The sequence below is a fragment of the Lonchura striata genome, chromosome 1 (genome assembly GCF_046129695.1).
Source record: "Lonchura striata isolate bLonStr1 chromosome 1, bLonStr1.mat, whole genome shotgun sequence".
Taxonomy (NCBI): Eukaryota; Metazoa; Chordata; class Aves; order Passeriformes; family Estrildidae; genus Lonchura; species Lonchura striata.
Window position 1 is genome coordinate 71,710,624 of NC_134603.1, and position 16,353 is coordinate 71,726,976.

A 16,353-nucleotide genomic window follows, 5' to 3' on the forward strand; every position below is an offset into this window, starting at 1 on the left:
CCCTGGTGTGGAGATTTTAGCAGGGATTGTTCCAGAGATGGAAGAAGCCCCCCCCAAAAAACCAAAAAAGCTTTTGGCCTTGAGTCATATCTTGTCCATCAATCCATAGTAATTCCACCAACTACAACATAACTTCTTCAACTTGTGGCGTATTTTGGCTCAAATTGTACTTATATTCCAAAGGAGATAAAATTTTGTGTAGCATGAAGAAAAGCTAGACCTAGCATAGCAAAAACCCAAAGCCATAAAAACAAAATCAAACAAAACCAGCCAACCAAAAGAACCCCACAACCAATGCAAATTAATAAGACCTGGAATTCACTGTTAATTTCTTAAAGGGCCTTATTTCCTGGACAATTCTGAAGATATGTATTCAGAAACTGGGGGTTCCGGGGGTGGGAGGAGAGCAGGGAGGGGAGCAGGAGGACAGTGTCCTCAGACTTTCTAAAACCACAGATGTCAGTAATTCCTGGAGGAACCCAGAGCACCTAGAGTGACTGTGTATCATTGCCTGACCATCTAGTTTCCTGAGATGCTGCTGCTCTCCACCACTGTGCACCACTCAGTACCAGCTCACTTCTACTGCAAAACCTCATAGCATAGCTGAGCTAGCAGAGATCACAGGCTTGTACTACAGGACACTTGTCTTCTCATGTGGGCACATCTATATAAATTCATTTAAGGCATCACTGTCTACATCAGTCTTCTGTTCAGATGAAATTCAAAGTGATTTTCTGCACAGCCCTTGATTTAGATCTGTGACCATGGCCAGCTGTCAGTGACAAATCAGGACAAGAAGTAGATAATTTGCTCCATTAGGGAAGACATAGATCAAAGCCTGCTCTATAACAACCACATAAACAACCACATAAACAACCACATAAACTCCTTAAAAGCCATCTATTGGTGTTCCTGCACTATATTCTGCTGTTTCTTCAGAGGTCTGGCATATTTGTGATGATCTGGCTGTTCCATGAGAGTGCTGCCTGTGTAATGTTGCCCAGTGGCTCTCCACCACAGCTTGGAAAGATGAACATTCACCAGCTAATGAGTTATTTTATTTCAGTGATCTCATGTTTAAAGCATCATTTCCTTAGTCTTAGGCTCTCCCACGGGGTCAGTAAATTTCACATTCAAAGAAGATTTTAATTCCTTGGTGAGTGACAAGCTGGAATGGCAATTTGAGCCCTAATCCCTCTTTTGAGTGGTGAATGAAGCATCTTGCCATTAGTACATCAGAGAGATGCTATCAGAGATATCATGGGAATAGCAAACACCATCAATCTGAGCCAGCTGGAAAGCAATAAGGCTTGGAATGGTACTCCCTCCACCCCATCAGCCTGCAAGGAACTGCCAAGCCTTCCCCACCTCCTTCTTACTGGTACAGCATGAACCAATAGAGACATCTTTCTTTTCCTTTCTCTTCCAGCTTTTTCTTGACTTCAGACTCACCATTCTCCAGTTTACATGGGGGAAAGAAATAATTAACTGTTCCTATTTATTAATTCCAGATTTACCTCTTGCTTTCAATTGTTTGCTTTGACTTTCTACCAAAACATCCTGACATGTTTCTCTTCAGCCCCCTTGCATGTACCACTTGGCATCAGCCCAGCAGAAAAAGTACATTTGGAGAGGCCATGAAGCTAGGGCTCAGCAAGGGAAAGGAGTGGGTAAAAAAAATCCCAGGTGGCAATTTTTCCCCAAGAAGCTTTTGTCTTGCTGAGGAGTAACTTCCATCATCTCACCGATTTTGCTGACTGCTTCCTGGCATTATTTTGGGTTGAGCAATTCCTGGGAATTTAACTTTGAACTTTGGCATATGATCTACAAATCACCCAGCAACAGCCATGAAGCAACAGAAGGCCACCTGTCTCCTACAATGCCATTGCTCACAGTGTGATGGAGAAAGGCTTAGTGACAGCAAGAAGTGTTTATCTCCTCAAATCTCTTGGGCACCCAGCAATAGAAATATCCCCTGCTTTGCCTCTCCACTGCTGACTCACTGCCTCTCCTTTGAAGCAGATCTCCCTTTATGTCTCTCCACAGGGAGGCTCTACCTCCACTTAGTACTGCTGAATTTTTGCTCCTCTTTAATGATTTTTTGCTCCTCTTTTTTTTAGCATCTATGCTAAAATTATATAGTGTTCAGTCAGGGCTGATTCCTGAATCTTTAAGACAGGAAATGGGAGCAAAGGCATGGGATACCTGTGACTTTCAGGAGACACCATCACTGCCAGTGTTTTTCCCCACCTGAGCACCCTACAGCTGCATTTCCTGCCTAACCTCTCTCTTTTGCTTTTCTATTTTCTTTTCTATACCACCTTTTATTTGCCTACTTTCCATCTGGCTGTCCTCACAGATTCAACAGATTCTTAGTAAAGAAAACCAGCACAGGTAGGATGAACATGGACTAGTGGTCTTCAAGGGTCAGTCTCAGGTCTTCTCCTGTTCACAGTGTCACTTCTGCTTTGTGCTGAAATTCTGGAACACTCTGCTTTTGCCACAACTCTGATTTTCAACAACCAACACCACTCTCTGCTCTCTTCTCTACCTCCCACACATTTCCTTTTCACAGCCAACTGTGTGCTTCCTCCTCTACCCACCAGGTAACTCTTCACTTTTTGTCAGTTTCATCTTGATCAGACTCCTCCTCCTGCTTCCCTTCTTCCCTACTAGGCCTACTAGAAAGATCCTAAGCCTCTTCTTGTTCTGTGATCTCACAAGGAGTCACTTAGGTAGCCATAGGTAGCTGCTCAGAGATATTTAATCTGCAAAAAGTGACAAATGTGTGAGAGTGGGATATTATGCAGACAGATAGTTAGGCCTGGGCCTCAGCAGTGTTTTGCAGAGGCAAAAAAAGACAGAACTTGTATAACTGTATGCTCTCTAGCCCTGCTGCCAGTCACTGCAGTACAAGCCTAGTCCCACTTTGCTATGAATAATGATTTCAATCTGATATGATCTGCTAAGATTGTTTAAGCAGAGCACCCATCTGATGAGGCTGTGCAGCTTTAGCCCAGCTCGGGCTGTGAGCAGGATGAGTTCATGGTTGCTTGCAGCAGCCGTGAGACAGCCAGGCACAACAGTGCTCTCCTCTGCCTTGGTGTTGCGTAGCAAAAGGGCATCAGCAAAGGGTAGGCTGGAATGTTGCTGCATTATTTGCAGCAACAAATAATATTGCTGCAGTATTTTGTTACTCCCATTTTTCCAGCTTAGAGATATTTCAATTATGTGATTTCACAGTTATATCAGCAAAGAAAGTCCCACCATTCTATTTATTTAGTTTTTCTAACACTTTTTGTTATATGCCACTATAAAGAAAGAATATTTCTTCTGGTTATCACATCTGAAAACACAGTTATGATATACAACTGTACACATCAGGAACACTCCTGAGCAGGAGGCCAACTCTACTTTACTTTGCTTGTGGAGCCAGAAGTTGGTTTCATCTTTAGTCAATAACACACATGAGTGAGTCCCTTTCATTTTCAGCCAGGGTGTATCTATGTCTCAGAAAGAAAAATTCTGAGTGATTTTGGAACTAAACCAGCTGGGTGAGGAAAACAGGAGAAAGGCAGGACAATAACAAGCTCTCAGTCTATTCAAGCCATCCAATAGGATCAACTTACCTTGCACTCCTAACCTCCCTGAGCTGCTCCCCTACTGCTGTCCTACTGACAGGGAGAGCTTTCACAGCTCACCGCTCTCCAAAGCAGCATCACAGAGCACAGCGAACTACAGTTTTTGCAAATATATACAACAACATGCAAGCTTATCCCTTTCCTCTGCATCTCTTTCTTCTTGCCTAAAAAATTACCTTCTGGTTTTTGCTCAAAGGAGTCAGAGGAAAAAGAAAGGTTTTTCCCTTTGGCTTAGCCACCCATCTAAAGTTTCTTAGCAATTTTCTTAACTTTCTAAGGATTCTGGGAAAATAAAAAGACCTTTAAAGAAACAGTCAACAATCTATAAGCTCAACACCTGGAAGTAAAACTGAAGAACAGTTTATTAGTGCAGTTGGAATAACTTGCAATCCCCCTAACAAATAACATTAGCATAGCTTTGCTGAAGTTTTGGGCAAACTACCAGCCCAGATGTGAAATTTCCTCACAAGCTCTTAATACAGCAGTGGCAAGAAAGGAAGGAAAGGAAATGTATTGCCACAGGTGTCACCATCTGCTCCACTGATGGTCTGAAAGGGGAACTTTGTTTTGGAGCTTCATTAGCCCATTCCACTCCTCACTTTCTGAAATTTAGCATTCTGTTATTCACTGGGCTTTGATAAACTTCAGTGCCAAACATTAGAAACCAGAAAATAAGTGAAGCACACTGGAGGTTTCTGAAGGTATAAAGAGGAAGTACATACCAAATTCCCATTGCTCTTCCCATGGGAGCTCTGACTAAAGTGCTTTCAGTGGGGTCTACCTTTATTTTTTTTTACCTCAAATAAAATTAAACTAGATTGTCTTGTGTCCCTGTGACAAAACAATCTACCTCAAAAAATTGCGTCTTCAGTGCATCTCTCTAGAGCCTAAACTACCACTCCTGATCTGTGGCAAAACACATTGAAATCTCATTAGTTAAAGGTACGGAGTCCAGTTTGATTACAACCTATGTAAGCAACTACAGTTCTAAATAGCAAACTTAGTATGCCTGTGAATGTGGCCAAAAGGTGTTACAACAGGGCATTCAGATGGACTGGACCTGAATCTATTGGTGTAGTCATCTCTATCACATCTTCCATCAATTCTCCAAATTCCATCAAGTTCAAATTCTGGTCAGGCTTCTAGCCTGAAGCCTCACTAATCCAGCATAGCAATAATTCAGCTCCTTCCCTAGGGCCTGCTTTGAAGACAAAAAAGCCCTTTCAAGACCTAGCAGCAGAGTTCCTTGGAGTCAGAGTTTGCAGCTGAGGAAGAAGTGTTCCCCACATTCATGCACTTGGTGCTGTACAGAGGGACACATTTTTAAAGCAAGTGCACAGTCTCTTATAATGTACCATAAATCATAGATGACCTCCTGCCTGCAAGCCAGAAGATAGAGGGCATTTTTTTTATACTGCGTGGGTGCACATTATTTTATGGGAATATTGGCACTGCTATGTATGCATGTCCAGGGGAGGGGAGGAGCTGGGGAGGGGGGAGGTGAAGGGATCAGGAGTGCTTTTCTTTGTCTTTGCTTACTATGGCCTCTACACTAAAAGCCCATTCCAATGTAGGAGTCAAAGAAGCTGAGAAAAATTAACAAGATAAAACAATAGCTATCTGATTTAGACACCATAGTAAAAAAAAAACAAAAAACATGAACTTGACAGAGAGCAATGCAGAAAAAGGAACAGAGTTGAAGAGGCATTTTGTGGATTAAAAACTGTTGCCATAAAAATTTAACTGAAACCCATAAAAAAGCTCCCATTTAGCATGTAAAAAAGGTAAGCAAATTGGAAAAGAAGTTAAGCCAGTATAATATTAAACTGATTAAAGATAATAGATGCTACCAAAATGCTTGTGCCAGTATTGAGTTTTCTGAGTCTTTCATCTTAGATAGTGTATTTTACAGAATCACAAAATCACTGCTAAAGTTGGAAGAGACCACAGTGGGTCATCTGGCCCAACCTCCTTGCTCAAGCAGAGCCATCCTAGAACTCATTGCACAGGATTGCATCCAGACATTCCTGGGATACCTTCATTGAGGGAGACTCCACAGCCACTCTGGGCAATCTGCTCCAGTCCATGGTCACTTGCACAATAAAGAAGTTCTTCCTCATATTCAGGTGGAACTTCCCATACATCACTTTCTTCGCATTGCCTCTTCTCCTATTGCTTGGCACCACCAAGAAGAGCCTGATTCTGCCCTCTTGACCCCTTCCCTTCAGATACCTATAGACATTGATGAGGCCCCCTCTGTCATCTCTTCCTTAGGCTGAACAGGCCCAGTTGTCCCAGCCTCTTGTTGTAAGAGAGATGTTCCAGTCCCCTCATCATCTTTGTTGCACTCCGCTGGACTTTCATGTCTCTCTTGTACAGACGAGTCCAGAACTGGACACAGTATTCCAGATGTGGCCTCAGCAGAGCTGAATAACCTCCCTTGACCTGCTGGCAATGATGTTTTCTAATGCATCTGTTTTTGGCTTTTTCCTATAAAAACAAATATATCATAAAATGTAACACCTCTCCTACAGCAAGAGACACTGAATTGTCCAAGAAAAAGAATTTTGGCAAAATACTCTTCAGTTTTACAGTCTTTCCTCATCTCAGGGAAAATTTGGCAACATTTAGCCCTATTCCCTAAGAATAGGGAGAAGAATAAGAATTTTATGTTCATTCACATAAAAAAAAACCTAGTTGGACAAGTTTGCCAACCAAGACATTACCTTCATAGAAACCAAGGCTCTTTTATTTAAAATCCACATGAGAAAATTGTTGTAGAGAGTTCAGTCTCATCATCTCTCTCTGTTCTCATAGCAACCCTGATAAACTGGCTATGAATCCAGAGCTGGGAAATTAATTTACACTTTACAGATTGCCTGAACCACAAACCTACATTTCCTCCTTCCAGGCAGGTTTGTGCATCGTTATGTTCCCACTCCTTAGAACTGGGCAGGCACACACCTCAGATATGCCTGCACCAGTGCATGGAGGTGTCTGCAGTTCTCTCCTGGGAAGCTGTTCCTCTTCTACCTGCTGAGAACAGAACCAAGCCAGAACTGGCAGGTAGCACAGAAGTCACTGTCTAGCCCTTCCCTCAGTCTATAAATCATTGGGAGTCTGCACAGATTGAGCACAAGGGCAGGATCAGGGGAGACATCATGGAACTTCTCACCTCCAGTGTGCAGCGGCTATTTCTTCCAGCATGACTGATAGCAACAATGCCCTGAAGACCTGAAGATATTTTCCCTGCACTGGCTGGACCCAGTAAGAACTGAAGGCTCATTGCTCCTGAAATCATTGAGCAAGGAGACAGAAACACAATGTGCAGTGTCCAAACCATAGAACAGCTATAATCACTGACCAAGGGCATGAACCAAGGAGCAAAGGAAGATTTTGCATTTTTGCCTCAGAAGTTCACACGAAATCTTTTTGAAACATAGATTTTCTTTAATATCAACCAGCGTGCTGCAGAGAGAAACATTTTTTCATGGGACATACAGAGTGCATTGCAGGAGGGAAGGAGTGATGTGAAGAAGAGGGTTGAAATGGAGGAATGGTTGGAGCACTGCTGGGCATTTGGGACCATATGGTGGGAGAATCCAAAGAGACACCATGCAGCTACAACCCCACCACAGATTACTTAGGCCCCCAGCTAGGGAAGAGCCAGAGGGAATGTGACTTCCTGAGAAAGCTGGCAGGCATGGCTGGCAGCAGCACACTCAAAAAGAAAAAATGTTGTGGGGCAATGGAAACCACAGAGGGGCTGCAACTAGAACACATATTTACCTGAGAGGAAAATGAGCAATGTTCAGTACAATGTTTTAACTACATCACAAATACAGGTAAGATCTCACCACATGGTTTTTGGGAATACCCTGGAAGAGTCCAAAGGAGCTGAAACAGGGTAATGTTCCCAATCACTAGGAATGGGCTGTACCTTACCAATAACAATACCCAATGAAATCCCAGCAGAGAGAAACCTGATGATAAAGGAATGATTTGTGGAGGTGAGGAGGCAATGTTGGAGATTGGTTTAGATCAATTCCGAAATAGGTTCAGTAGGTAGGGCAACTGCCTGAAACCATGAGACATGAAGGATTTGCATCAAGATAATTGTGATATTATGTGATTTCCTCTAATCTCTTCAGTCATGGTTCCCAACTTTCTGCAGCTCCCTTTCTGTTCACACACATTTCTTTCCATTGTCTCTCCCCTTCCCTTTTCTAGCTGACTCTTTATGAATTCTGAATAGGATATTCTGTTTCCAAGAAAATCTCCCAACCTTCCAACCCAGAACTATATTTACCTAAAAGCTGAAAATCTTGAAGCTGAAAATCTCACAACTAAACAACACTAAACACAGCTTTAAGGAGAGAATTTCTCAAGCATGGGCAGAGTTTCAGTGACTTTTAATCATGTTGACATTGATATAAAAAATTAAACTTTCAGGTGCCAGAAAATATGCCACATGAAATCCTAATAATTTTAACATATACAAGACCAGTGTTAAAAGCCTTCTTTACATTTATAGCTTTCAGCATTTGAAAAGCCATTTCTAAGCCCCTGCTTATAAGGTAAGTGCAAATAAGTAGTGTTATTGCAGAAGAGTTTTACAAAATATTTTTATGGTTGTAAGAACATTTTAAACAAATAGTCTGTATTATTTTCTGATTTCCTACTACAATTGTTTTTGTTTATTGGCATTAATTTAATCTAAAGATATTTATTCAGCCAGTTGATCATATCCATTCTTCCTTCCTCAATATAAGGTTTATCTTGAGGATTGATATCTTCTCTTTTGCGATGCACAAACCCATGTGTCTGTCCAGGGTAAATTTTAACTTCATAATCAACTTTACAGTTCTGTTTAAGCTTCTGCTCCAGCAAGGTGACCTGTAACACAGAACATTCTGTTGGCTAAGTACAAAGTTAACACATTCTGTATTTACATTCCAAAACTGTCCTCATTTTTACTTTTCTGAAAGTCAGACAATTTATCCTTGCCACTGTTTTCTTTTCTACTAATTTTATACCTAAATGCATTTCTGTTACTGCACTTGCTTTATTTTAACTAGGCCTTTTTTCCCCAGTAAAATACCATCATGTGACTGTATAAAACATAAAAAAATATTACCTGGATTACTATTACTATTAATGCCTGTAAAGGTAAAAAAACCTACTGCTCAGCATCATAAGAAGGTTACCATGTGGTGAACACTGTATGAGTTGCTTCTGATAGCGCTCACATAAAAAAAAATGGGGCAGGAGTTTGAATTAATTTGAAGTTGGAGGAGGAAGGACAGAGACAAAATCAGCAGTTCAAAGTGACTGGAATTTTTGCTAGGAAAGTTAAAGCCAATATCACTCAATAAAAACATTTTTTCCTTTGATCCCCTTGGCAGATAATCATACTTCTCCAATCAGTCCCCACTCAGGCTCCTGAGAAAGGCTATTGACAGAGTGACAGAAAGGAAAATTTCTGTAGGACAGTGGAAAAAGGAAAAGGCTAGCCACAGAATCTTTTTAATTCTCCTGCAACAAGTGATTCCATTGGAACAGGTAGATTTTATGGACCATTGGTATCACTAAAAAGGGTCTCCTGTCTTAAACCTGTCATAAGGCTTTCTTTGCATTCTTGTTAATTTCCTAGGAACTGATGAAAATCACCCAAATTTTCAAACCGAAACAGAAAATGCTTTTAGTATGGACCATTGGTATCACTAAAAAGGGTCCCCTATGTTAAATTTCTCAGTAGGCTTTCTTTGCATTCTTGCTCTTTTCCTAGGAACTGATGAAAATCACCCAAATTTTCAAACAGGAACAGAAAATGCTTTTAGTGTCATGGTAAAACTTTTTTATTTGGGGATAAACAGCATAAATTTGTATAGAAGTACTGTAAGAGTTAGTGAAAGAGAAAGAAAAGTGCAAATTAGTTTTCTACTTTGTGTTAATTAAAAACCAAATTACAAAACAAGCATGAAAAGCATTAAAAAGACAAATATCTGTGATGGGGAACTCACCTGCTCCAATGGAATAATGTCATCCTTCTCACCAAAAATGAAGAAGGTAGGATGCAGCAAATTGTGTTTGTCCTCAAAACGCCTGATCACACCTAAGGAAGAAGAAAACATACATACAAGAAGTTGTGCTACCTAAAGTAGCTAAAACACTACAAAATCTATACAGTGAAACTTTGAGACATTTTCATCAGTTACATCTGATCAGTTTGTAATGGAATTTAACACACTTTGCTTAAAAGTCCCTTCTGTTGTGGAATGTTTGCAATGTCATTAAAGATAACATCAGTTGTGTGAAAAAAGAACTGAGACCAGTTCTGTGGGAAAAACAAGAGAAGAAGTGTTCACTTGCCCCATTTTTGCAGGTTGTTTTGAGCGACTGCTTCTGACCACTGCCAGAGACAGAGCTCTGTGAAAGATGGACACTTTAGAACTGTTCACCTCTGGCTTGGGAATATCAGTTTTAAGATAATTGTCAATATTGATAATTTCACATACATGGTTACAATTTCAGTGTATGTACATTTAGACTGATATGATTTCACAAAAAAATCACATTGTAATTTTGACTATTCAAATGCATTTCAATAAAAGTTACAGTAGAACTAACCAGTGCCACCCTGGCTACTCTTTTCATTCCTGAGATTATTACAACAAAAAAGTAAAATATTAACAAGTAACACTGTTGAACTGACTCAACTGATCAGCATATCAGTGCAGCAAAACAATCCCAATCATCTTTCTGGAAAAACACCTTCAATTTGCTTTCACTTCTAATCAATATAAATTAGTCTGGGTTCTGTAGAAGTACAGAGGTCGATAAGAAAAATATCAAAGGTAGTATAAATGCATTGAGTAATGTGCGAGAGTACAGGGTTAAAACAGAAAGTTAAAAATGGTTCCTATTCGTAATGAGGGACAACTGTCTAAAAGATGTAAAAGATGTGCCTAGAAGCCCTTTTGTCATCGTCAGTCAAAAGGAATCTCAGCTACAGTGAGGCCATGGCATTTGGCACTATATTCACAGATGCTATCCTGGTCATGCCACTCTTTAAGTACATAGATCTTGCTGGGTACACTTGAGTGTAAAAATGTGAGTGTGCAAAATCCAATCACTTATAGATTATTTATAATAAAATGACCTTGTTCCAGTAGAAGTCACACAGAATTTTGTTACAGCAATAGCCCTACAGAATTGCTTCCTGCACTGGTATTCTGCTCAGAATGCAGCAGATATTTCAGGCTTACCATAGAGGGACACTCCAGCCTTTAAATGGGGATTCTTCAGCATCATATGTTGCACTGCTGCTCCACCCCAGCAAAACCCAACGACACCAATCTTCTTCGCACCACATTGGTCCTTTAGATATTTGAGGATGACATCAACTTCTCTGAGACATGTAAATGAAAGTGAATTAAGGCTCTAGCCTGTTTCTCTGGCCTCTTTGGTGGCTGCTGCTCAAAGTCCAGGTGGGCATCAGTCTGCTTCTGGGACAAAGTGACTGTCTTTGCATCACTCCTGGTTTTTCTCTTTCCCTTACTTATCAAATTGTCTTTATCTCAACCCATGAGTTTTCTTGCTTTGTTTCCTTTATTCTCTCCCCTGTTCCTCTCGTGGGAGCAACTGAGTGGTAAGTTGATTGACTCCTGGTTGGGGTCAACCCACAACATTACTTTACTATTATTCATTTCTAAAATACAAGACAAACTCCAGGGCAGAAGACAAAGGAGAAAGTCAGTCTTCCTAGATTATTTATACTAGGACATGAAGTGATTTTATGAACACCAGTCCAATTAATTTCACAAATAGCAGTAGTTGTCCTACAGGGGAACACAAATAAAAATTTGAGACCCACAGCCAGTCAAGAGTGTCCTGTTATCACAAATGTGACTTACATGCAAAACATCTCTCACAAGGATGACAAATACTTTATAAAATTGTGGAAGCAAAATTCCAGTTGTTTTTTCTAAATTAGCAGTTACTTTATGCAATCAAGCTATGTGTCAGATAAAAATGGGAAGAATACAGAAAAGTGGAAAACAGTATGCTTTGAATTAGCTGTGATCTGATGGGGAGCAGAAGAAATGTTCCCTCGTTACACAGTGTTTGCATTTGCACCCTATCTAAAATCCATGGAATTTGTGCCTTCCTGTGGGATTGAAGCAGCTGGAGTGAGCTGCATTTTCTAGCCTTTGCTGGTTCTTTCCTTTTCATTCATTCATTTTGCTTCTATTTTCTGTACAGACAAACACTGGGAACTTTTATTCTTCAAATGTCTACTTTTATCTGTAAAGCACCACTCACATAACCATGAGCTTGTCCCATGAGCTGCATGAACTTTCTATTTGTGGACATCCAGCTATATTTGACCCACTAATAATTTAGGATCTAATTTTACATTTCTACTGAGGCAAAAATTCCTATGAAATATGGATGTCCCATGTCCCCTCGATGGATGAGGAACAATGGCTATACTTGTCTATTTTGCCGGCATCTCGTGTTTTCACCCAGTCATCGAAAGATGCCCAGTCGTTAGAAGGTTTCCAAGCTTCTTGTCCCACAAAAAAATCTGGGCAGATGGCTCTGCAAGAAAAATGAAAATATTTTATGCCCATGAAATAATACTGGAAAAGGATTAAAGGGAAGGCCATATGTACTACACAACAAATTTTTTGCTGAATACATAGTACTTAACCCTCACCAAAGCATTATACCAACAATCCTCAATAATTTTCTACATGTAATAAGAAGACATAGTATAATTTCCAGTTACATTTTACCCTGTTAAAATTCATTACTTAATTTGATAAATAGTTAACTGTAATTGAAAATCCTTGGTGGTTTCCTACAAAACTTAAAAAAAGAAATCCAAAACCAAACCAAAGAAACTACAATTTAAATTATATGTATGTTTAGCCTGGAAGGAATACTATCCCAATAATACAGGAAAGAGGACACTCAATATGCTTTTCATATATTTGAGAACTTGTTTCTCTATTTGGCACAAGCTAGTGCATCTTCCCTTCATAGAAAGATCTTCAGCTTTTTTGGAATTTTTACCATAACAGCCAAGTTGCACAGAGGAAGGGAGGAAGCAGGCTTCTACAGGCTCAAGGAGGGTAAAAGATGCAGAATAAGAAAATTTTATGTTTCTCTCCTCTTCTTCTGTGATTACCTACTAACTGATTATGGTAAGACTACTCAATTATTTTATACTTCTTTCACTGTTTTACTAGAAAGCCCCTTGGAGAAAGGGGCAACGAAAGATTGTGAAATTATTTGTGTTTGTATGGTTTATATGAAAAAAGGAAACAGTTCAATAAATTTTCATATTAAAATAATCTTTGAAAACAGCAGTATTTCTTACATGTATCCATTAGTTGTTAGCATATCAGCTATGTATCTGGTGTTTGGGAGCTGCCATCCAAATATGTCATGAATCACAATCACAGCTTTGTCGGTGCTGGCAGAAGGTTTGCAGACATAGGCTTTGATGTGCCCAACTTGAACCTCCTGCCCACAGCCTCCATAGTCAAACCTGTCCCCAATATCACATGGGCAGGGCCTCGATTCATTGGCCATGTGGGATACTAAGGAACAAAAAATATTCAGTAGTGAATACCAAAGCATGCCATACTGAAAAATGTCAGAAGACAGTGGTATCATCAGCTATTGAATTTCTTAATCATTGCAGTAACAGGATGAACATGCTCATTACTGTTTGATCTAAAATGCAGAATTAGTCAATAAGCCCATTGGGTTATTTAACATAAATAAGTTTATTGTTAGAGTTTCTTATGAGTTAGGAAGTCTTCAGCAGAGACCTAGTACATGCTCAGATTTCCATGCCCTACAGTGAATAGTACAATAAAAATAAAGTTATGACCAAGCAGCTAGGCAACCATCACAAACTATTTACATAGTAATGAAGCCAATCCTTCCACTCTTCATCATGTGTATTTCCTGTCAGGAAGGCATAGCTTTCTTTAGTAGACAGTAAAGGCTTAATACAAGACACAGCATTTTGAAAGAAAAAAAAACAACAGCTACTATGTAGAAAGATATAATTACACATAGATTAAGCATTATATTTTCACCCAGGGACTTAAAATATTACATAACTGAAATTTTCAGTGTCAATAAATCCTTTTTCTAAACAACTTTAGCCTCAGATGTTGCAGACTTTTGAAGAAGGATACTTAAGAAAGATGCCAAAAAAATGTACCAGCACAAGTCAGAGTATAAACTTGTATTCCTTTAATATTAAATAAAGAATGCACTAAAACCCCAAGAAGAAAAAAAGAAAACCAAATATAAAAAACCCAAAATCTTAAAACTGAGCCAAATCTTTTACCAAGAAGGTAAGAGTAGGGTATACTTTTTTTTTCCAAATTATTGCTTAAATGAAAATAAACAAGTAATTCACAAAGGTCAAAAAGTACCAGCATAATCTAACACACTTTTATGTAGCTGCTTGGACTCAAGTTAATGATTGTCTGCCATCAAGCTTAGGTTAACCAACTGAAAAATTCCTGAATAACTCCTGTGAATATTCACACAGCATCTACAAATTATTCAAGAGCATGGAAAAAAATTAGATAAAGCTCTGCCCAAGCTCTTTATAGATAAATGATGTGTATTGCCATAGAAACTTTGCTAGCAAAGAAACAAGGATCTTCAAACTTGACTGTGTCAAAAACACAGAGAGAAATAGTAAAAAGCAGATTACTGAAGTGTCCCTGGACAAGTGAGACTTAAAGATTTATGGCAGTAAAGGGACAGTTTTACGGAAGCCAATGAACAACCTGGCAGACAGAAAATTTGGACTGAATTCTAGAGGCCAACAAATTCTGGATTTCCAGACTTTAAAATTCAGAATATCCCAAGCAGTATCACCAGGGCTAGTCTGCAGATACAAGGAGATTTCATTTCACAGATCAGTTCAGATCAGTTTAAGACAAGCTGTGTCATATTTGAAAGCTGTATTATCTCTGGGCACACATCTAAACTAGTATTCTACATTTTCGTTTTTAAATAAGCCACAACCATAAGTGTCCTTTTTTTATCTTTTTTCTCAAGTTGTGGTCTCACATATAGGACTTCTAATTTAAGATAAGTTTACTAGGAAAAAAATAAATGAATGAATAAATGATAATATAAGGCAAAATACTGTGCAAATGTATCACAGGAGGAAGTTCATAACTAATTTTCCATTCACAAACTGTTTCCCACTGATTAGACTAAATCAGAAAAAATAACAAAACCAGGAATTAAATATTAAAGAAAGTTATATTTCAGAACTCCAGAAACACAAATACAATGCCCTTACCAGTATATCCTCAAAGGCTTTAATTGAAAACATTTCATACTATCTGATAAAATGTAAAGCAACACATAGAACATGAAATACTTAAAGATGTAGATATATTCACTCATGAAAACATCTTCAGATGCAAGACTGTGAGGGATAGCATTGGCTTGTATGGTTTATAAGCCATATAGACTTCCAAGCTCTGTAGTATAGGCAAGATACGTCAGTGTTTCTGCATGTGCTGTAGTACAAAAAGCATCTCTTACTATTCCTAAGATACTATTGAAACATTGCTTAAAAATTAATTTCCCCCTCTTACATTTATCAATGCTATTATTTTAGGAGGATCTGAAAACCCACAGCCTTGGTGTGCCACCATTTCCACCTGCAAGCACTTGAGAATTTACTGGAAGACCAAACAAGAATTAATTTTCAGATACTTGAATCTGCAGCTAGTAAAAATATAAAGATACTGCTGTGTGGCACCATCACTTTCAATACTGAAAGAGTCTCCTGAGTCTTCCTCCTCAGAGGTCTTCCCCACCTCTGGAAGGAAAACAGCAGGTTTCTGAACCATCATCTCAGAAAGAAAAAAAAAATGGGGGGGGGGGGGGGAAGGGAAGAAGGTAACCCCCAACTGCATTTAAATGAGCTTGCACTCTGCCTGCAGATAAAATGGAAGTCTCCCGAACATGCTGAGTCACACCTCGCAAGCGCTTGTTCTACGTTTCTGAGGGGGAAAAAAAGCCATGACTTTAAAAAACCCAGAGAAGCCCACCCATACCTGTAGCGCTGCAGGTGTGCGAGGCAGCAGACGGAGGATGCGAGAGCTCAGCGGGGCTGAGCTGGATCCCCAAACAAAGCGCGAACTCCCTAAAGGAAAGGGCGAGCAAGGATCAGGTTCCTTTAAAAGAGAGTTACATAAATCCTGCCTTTATCTGTGCGCCCCGCCGAGACGAAGCTTTTCAAGCTGTTCCTGTCACCGCCACCGCCGCTGGGCTGCGCTGCTGTAGCTGAGTACCGAGCCTGCTTTTGAATTTACACGAAATGGTATTCACCCTCTGTGAAAAACGCCAATCACTTGGTTTTTAAAATTTTAAAAGTTTGATAATAATAAAATTGTTATAAAATAAATAATACAATTAGAGTAATAAAGTTGAGAGTTAGGACAATTACGAGACAATAAAAAGCAAAGAATTATGAACATCCGGATGCTCTCGGACACTAAGTCACAAGAAGCATGCCTTGTGAACAAAGGAATAACCTTAAAGCAATTCACTTGTTGCATATTCATACATCCTTCATGGTTATGCATACATTATATTTAAAACAAGAAACTCTCTCTTGTATGTCAGCTGTTTCCTTTATTCCCCATGGTGT

At 39.4% G+C, this 16,353-nt stretch overlaps 1 protein-coding gene across 1 annotated transcript; it reads right to left on the reverse strand.

Moving 5' to 3' along the window:
- Positions 1-8,252: 8,252 nt before the first annotated feature.
- CMBL (carboxymethylenebutenolidase homolog) lies at positions 8,253-15,903 on the reverse strand. Its single transcript, XM_021538407.2, has 6 exons — positions 15,758-15,903; positions 13,030-13,252; positions 12,138-12,245; positions 10,910-11,052; positions 9,665-9,756; positions 8,253-8,537 (listed from the first exon to the last, which is right to left on the reverse strand). The coding sequence occupies exons 2-6, from the start codon at positions 13,242-13,244 to the stop codon at positions 8,358-8,360; spliced, it is 738 nt and encodes a 245-aa protein (XP_021394082.2). The 5' UTR covers positions 13,245-13,252; positions 15,758-15,903; the 3' UTR covers positions 8,253-8,357.
- Between the last annotated feature and the right edge of the window lie 450 nt (positions 15,904-16,353).

Coding starts and splice junctions, on each gene's coding strand:
- CMBL (XM_021538407.2), bottom strand. CDS start 13,244: ATGGCCAATGAATCGAGGCCCTGCCCATGTGATATTGGGGACAGGTTT. Junction 12,246..13,029: donor CTAACAACTAATGGATACAT/GTAAGAAATACT, acceptor TTTTTCTTGCAG/AGCCATCTGCCCAGATTTTT. Junction 8,538..9,664: donor ACATTATTCCATTGGAGCAG/GTGAGTTCCCCA, acceptor TCTGTGTTACAG/GTCACCTTGCTGGAGCAGAA.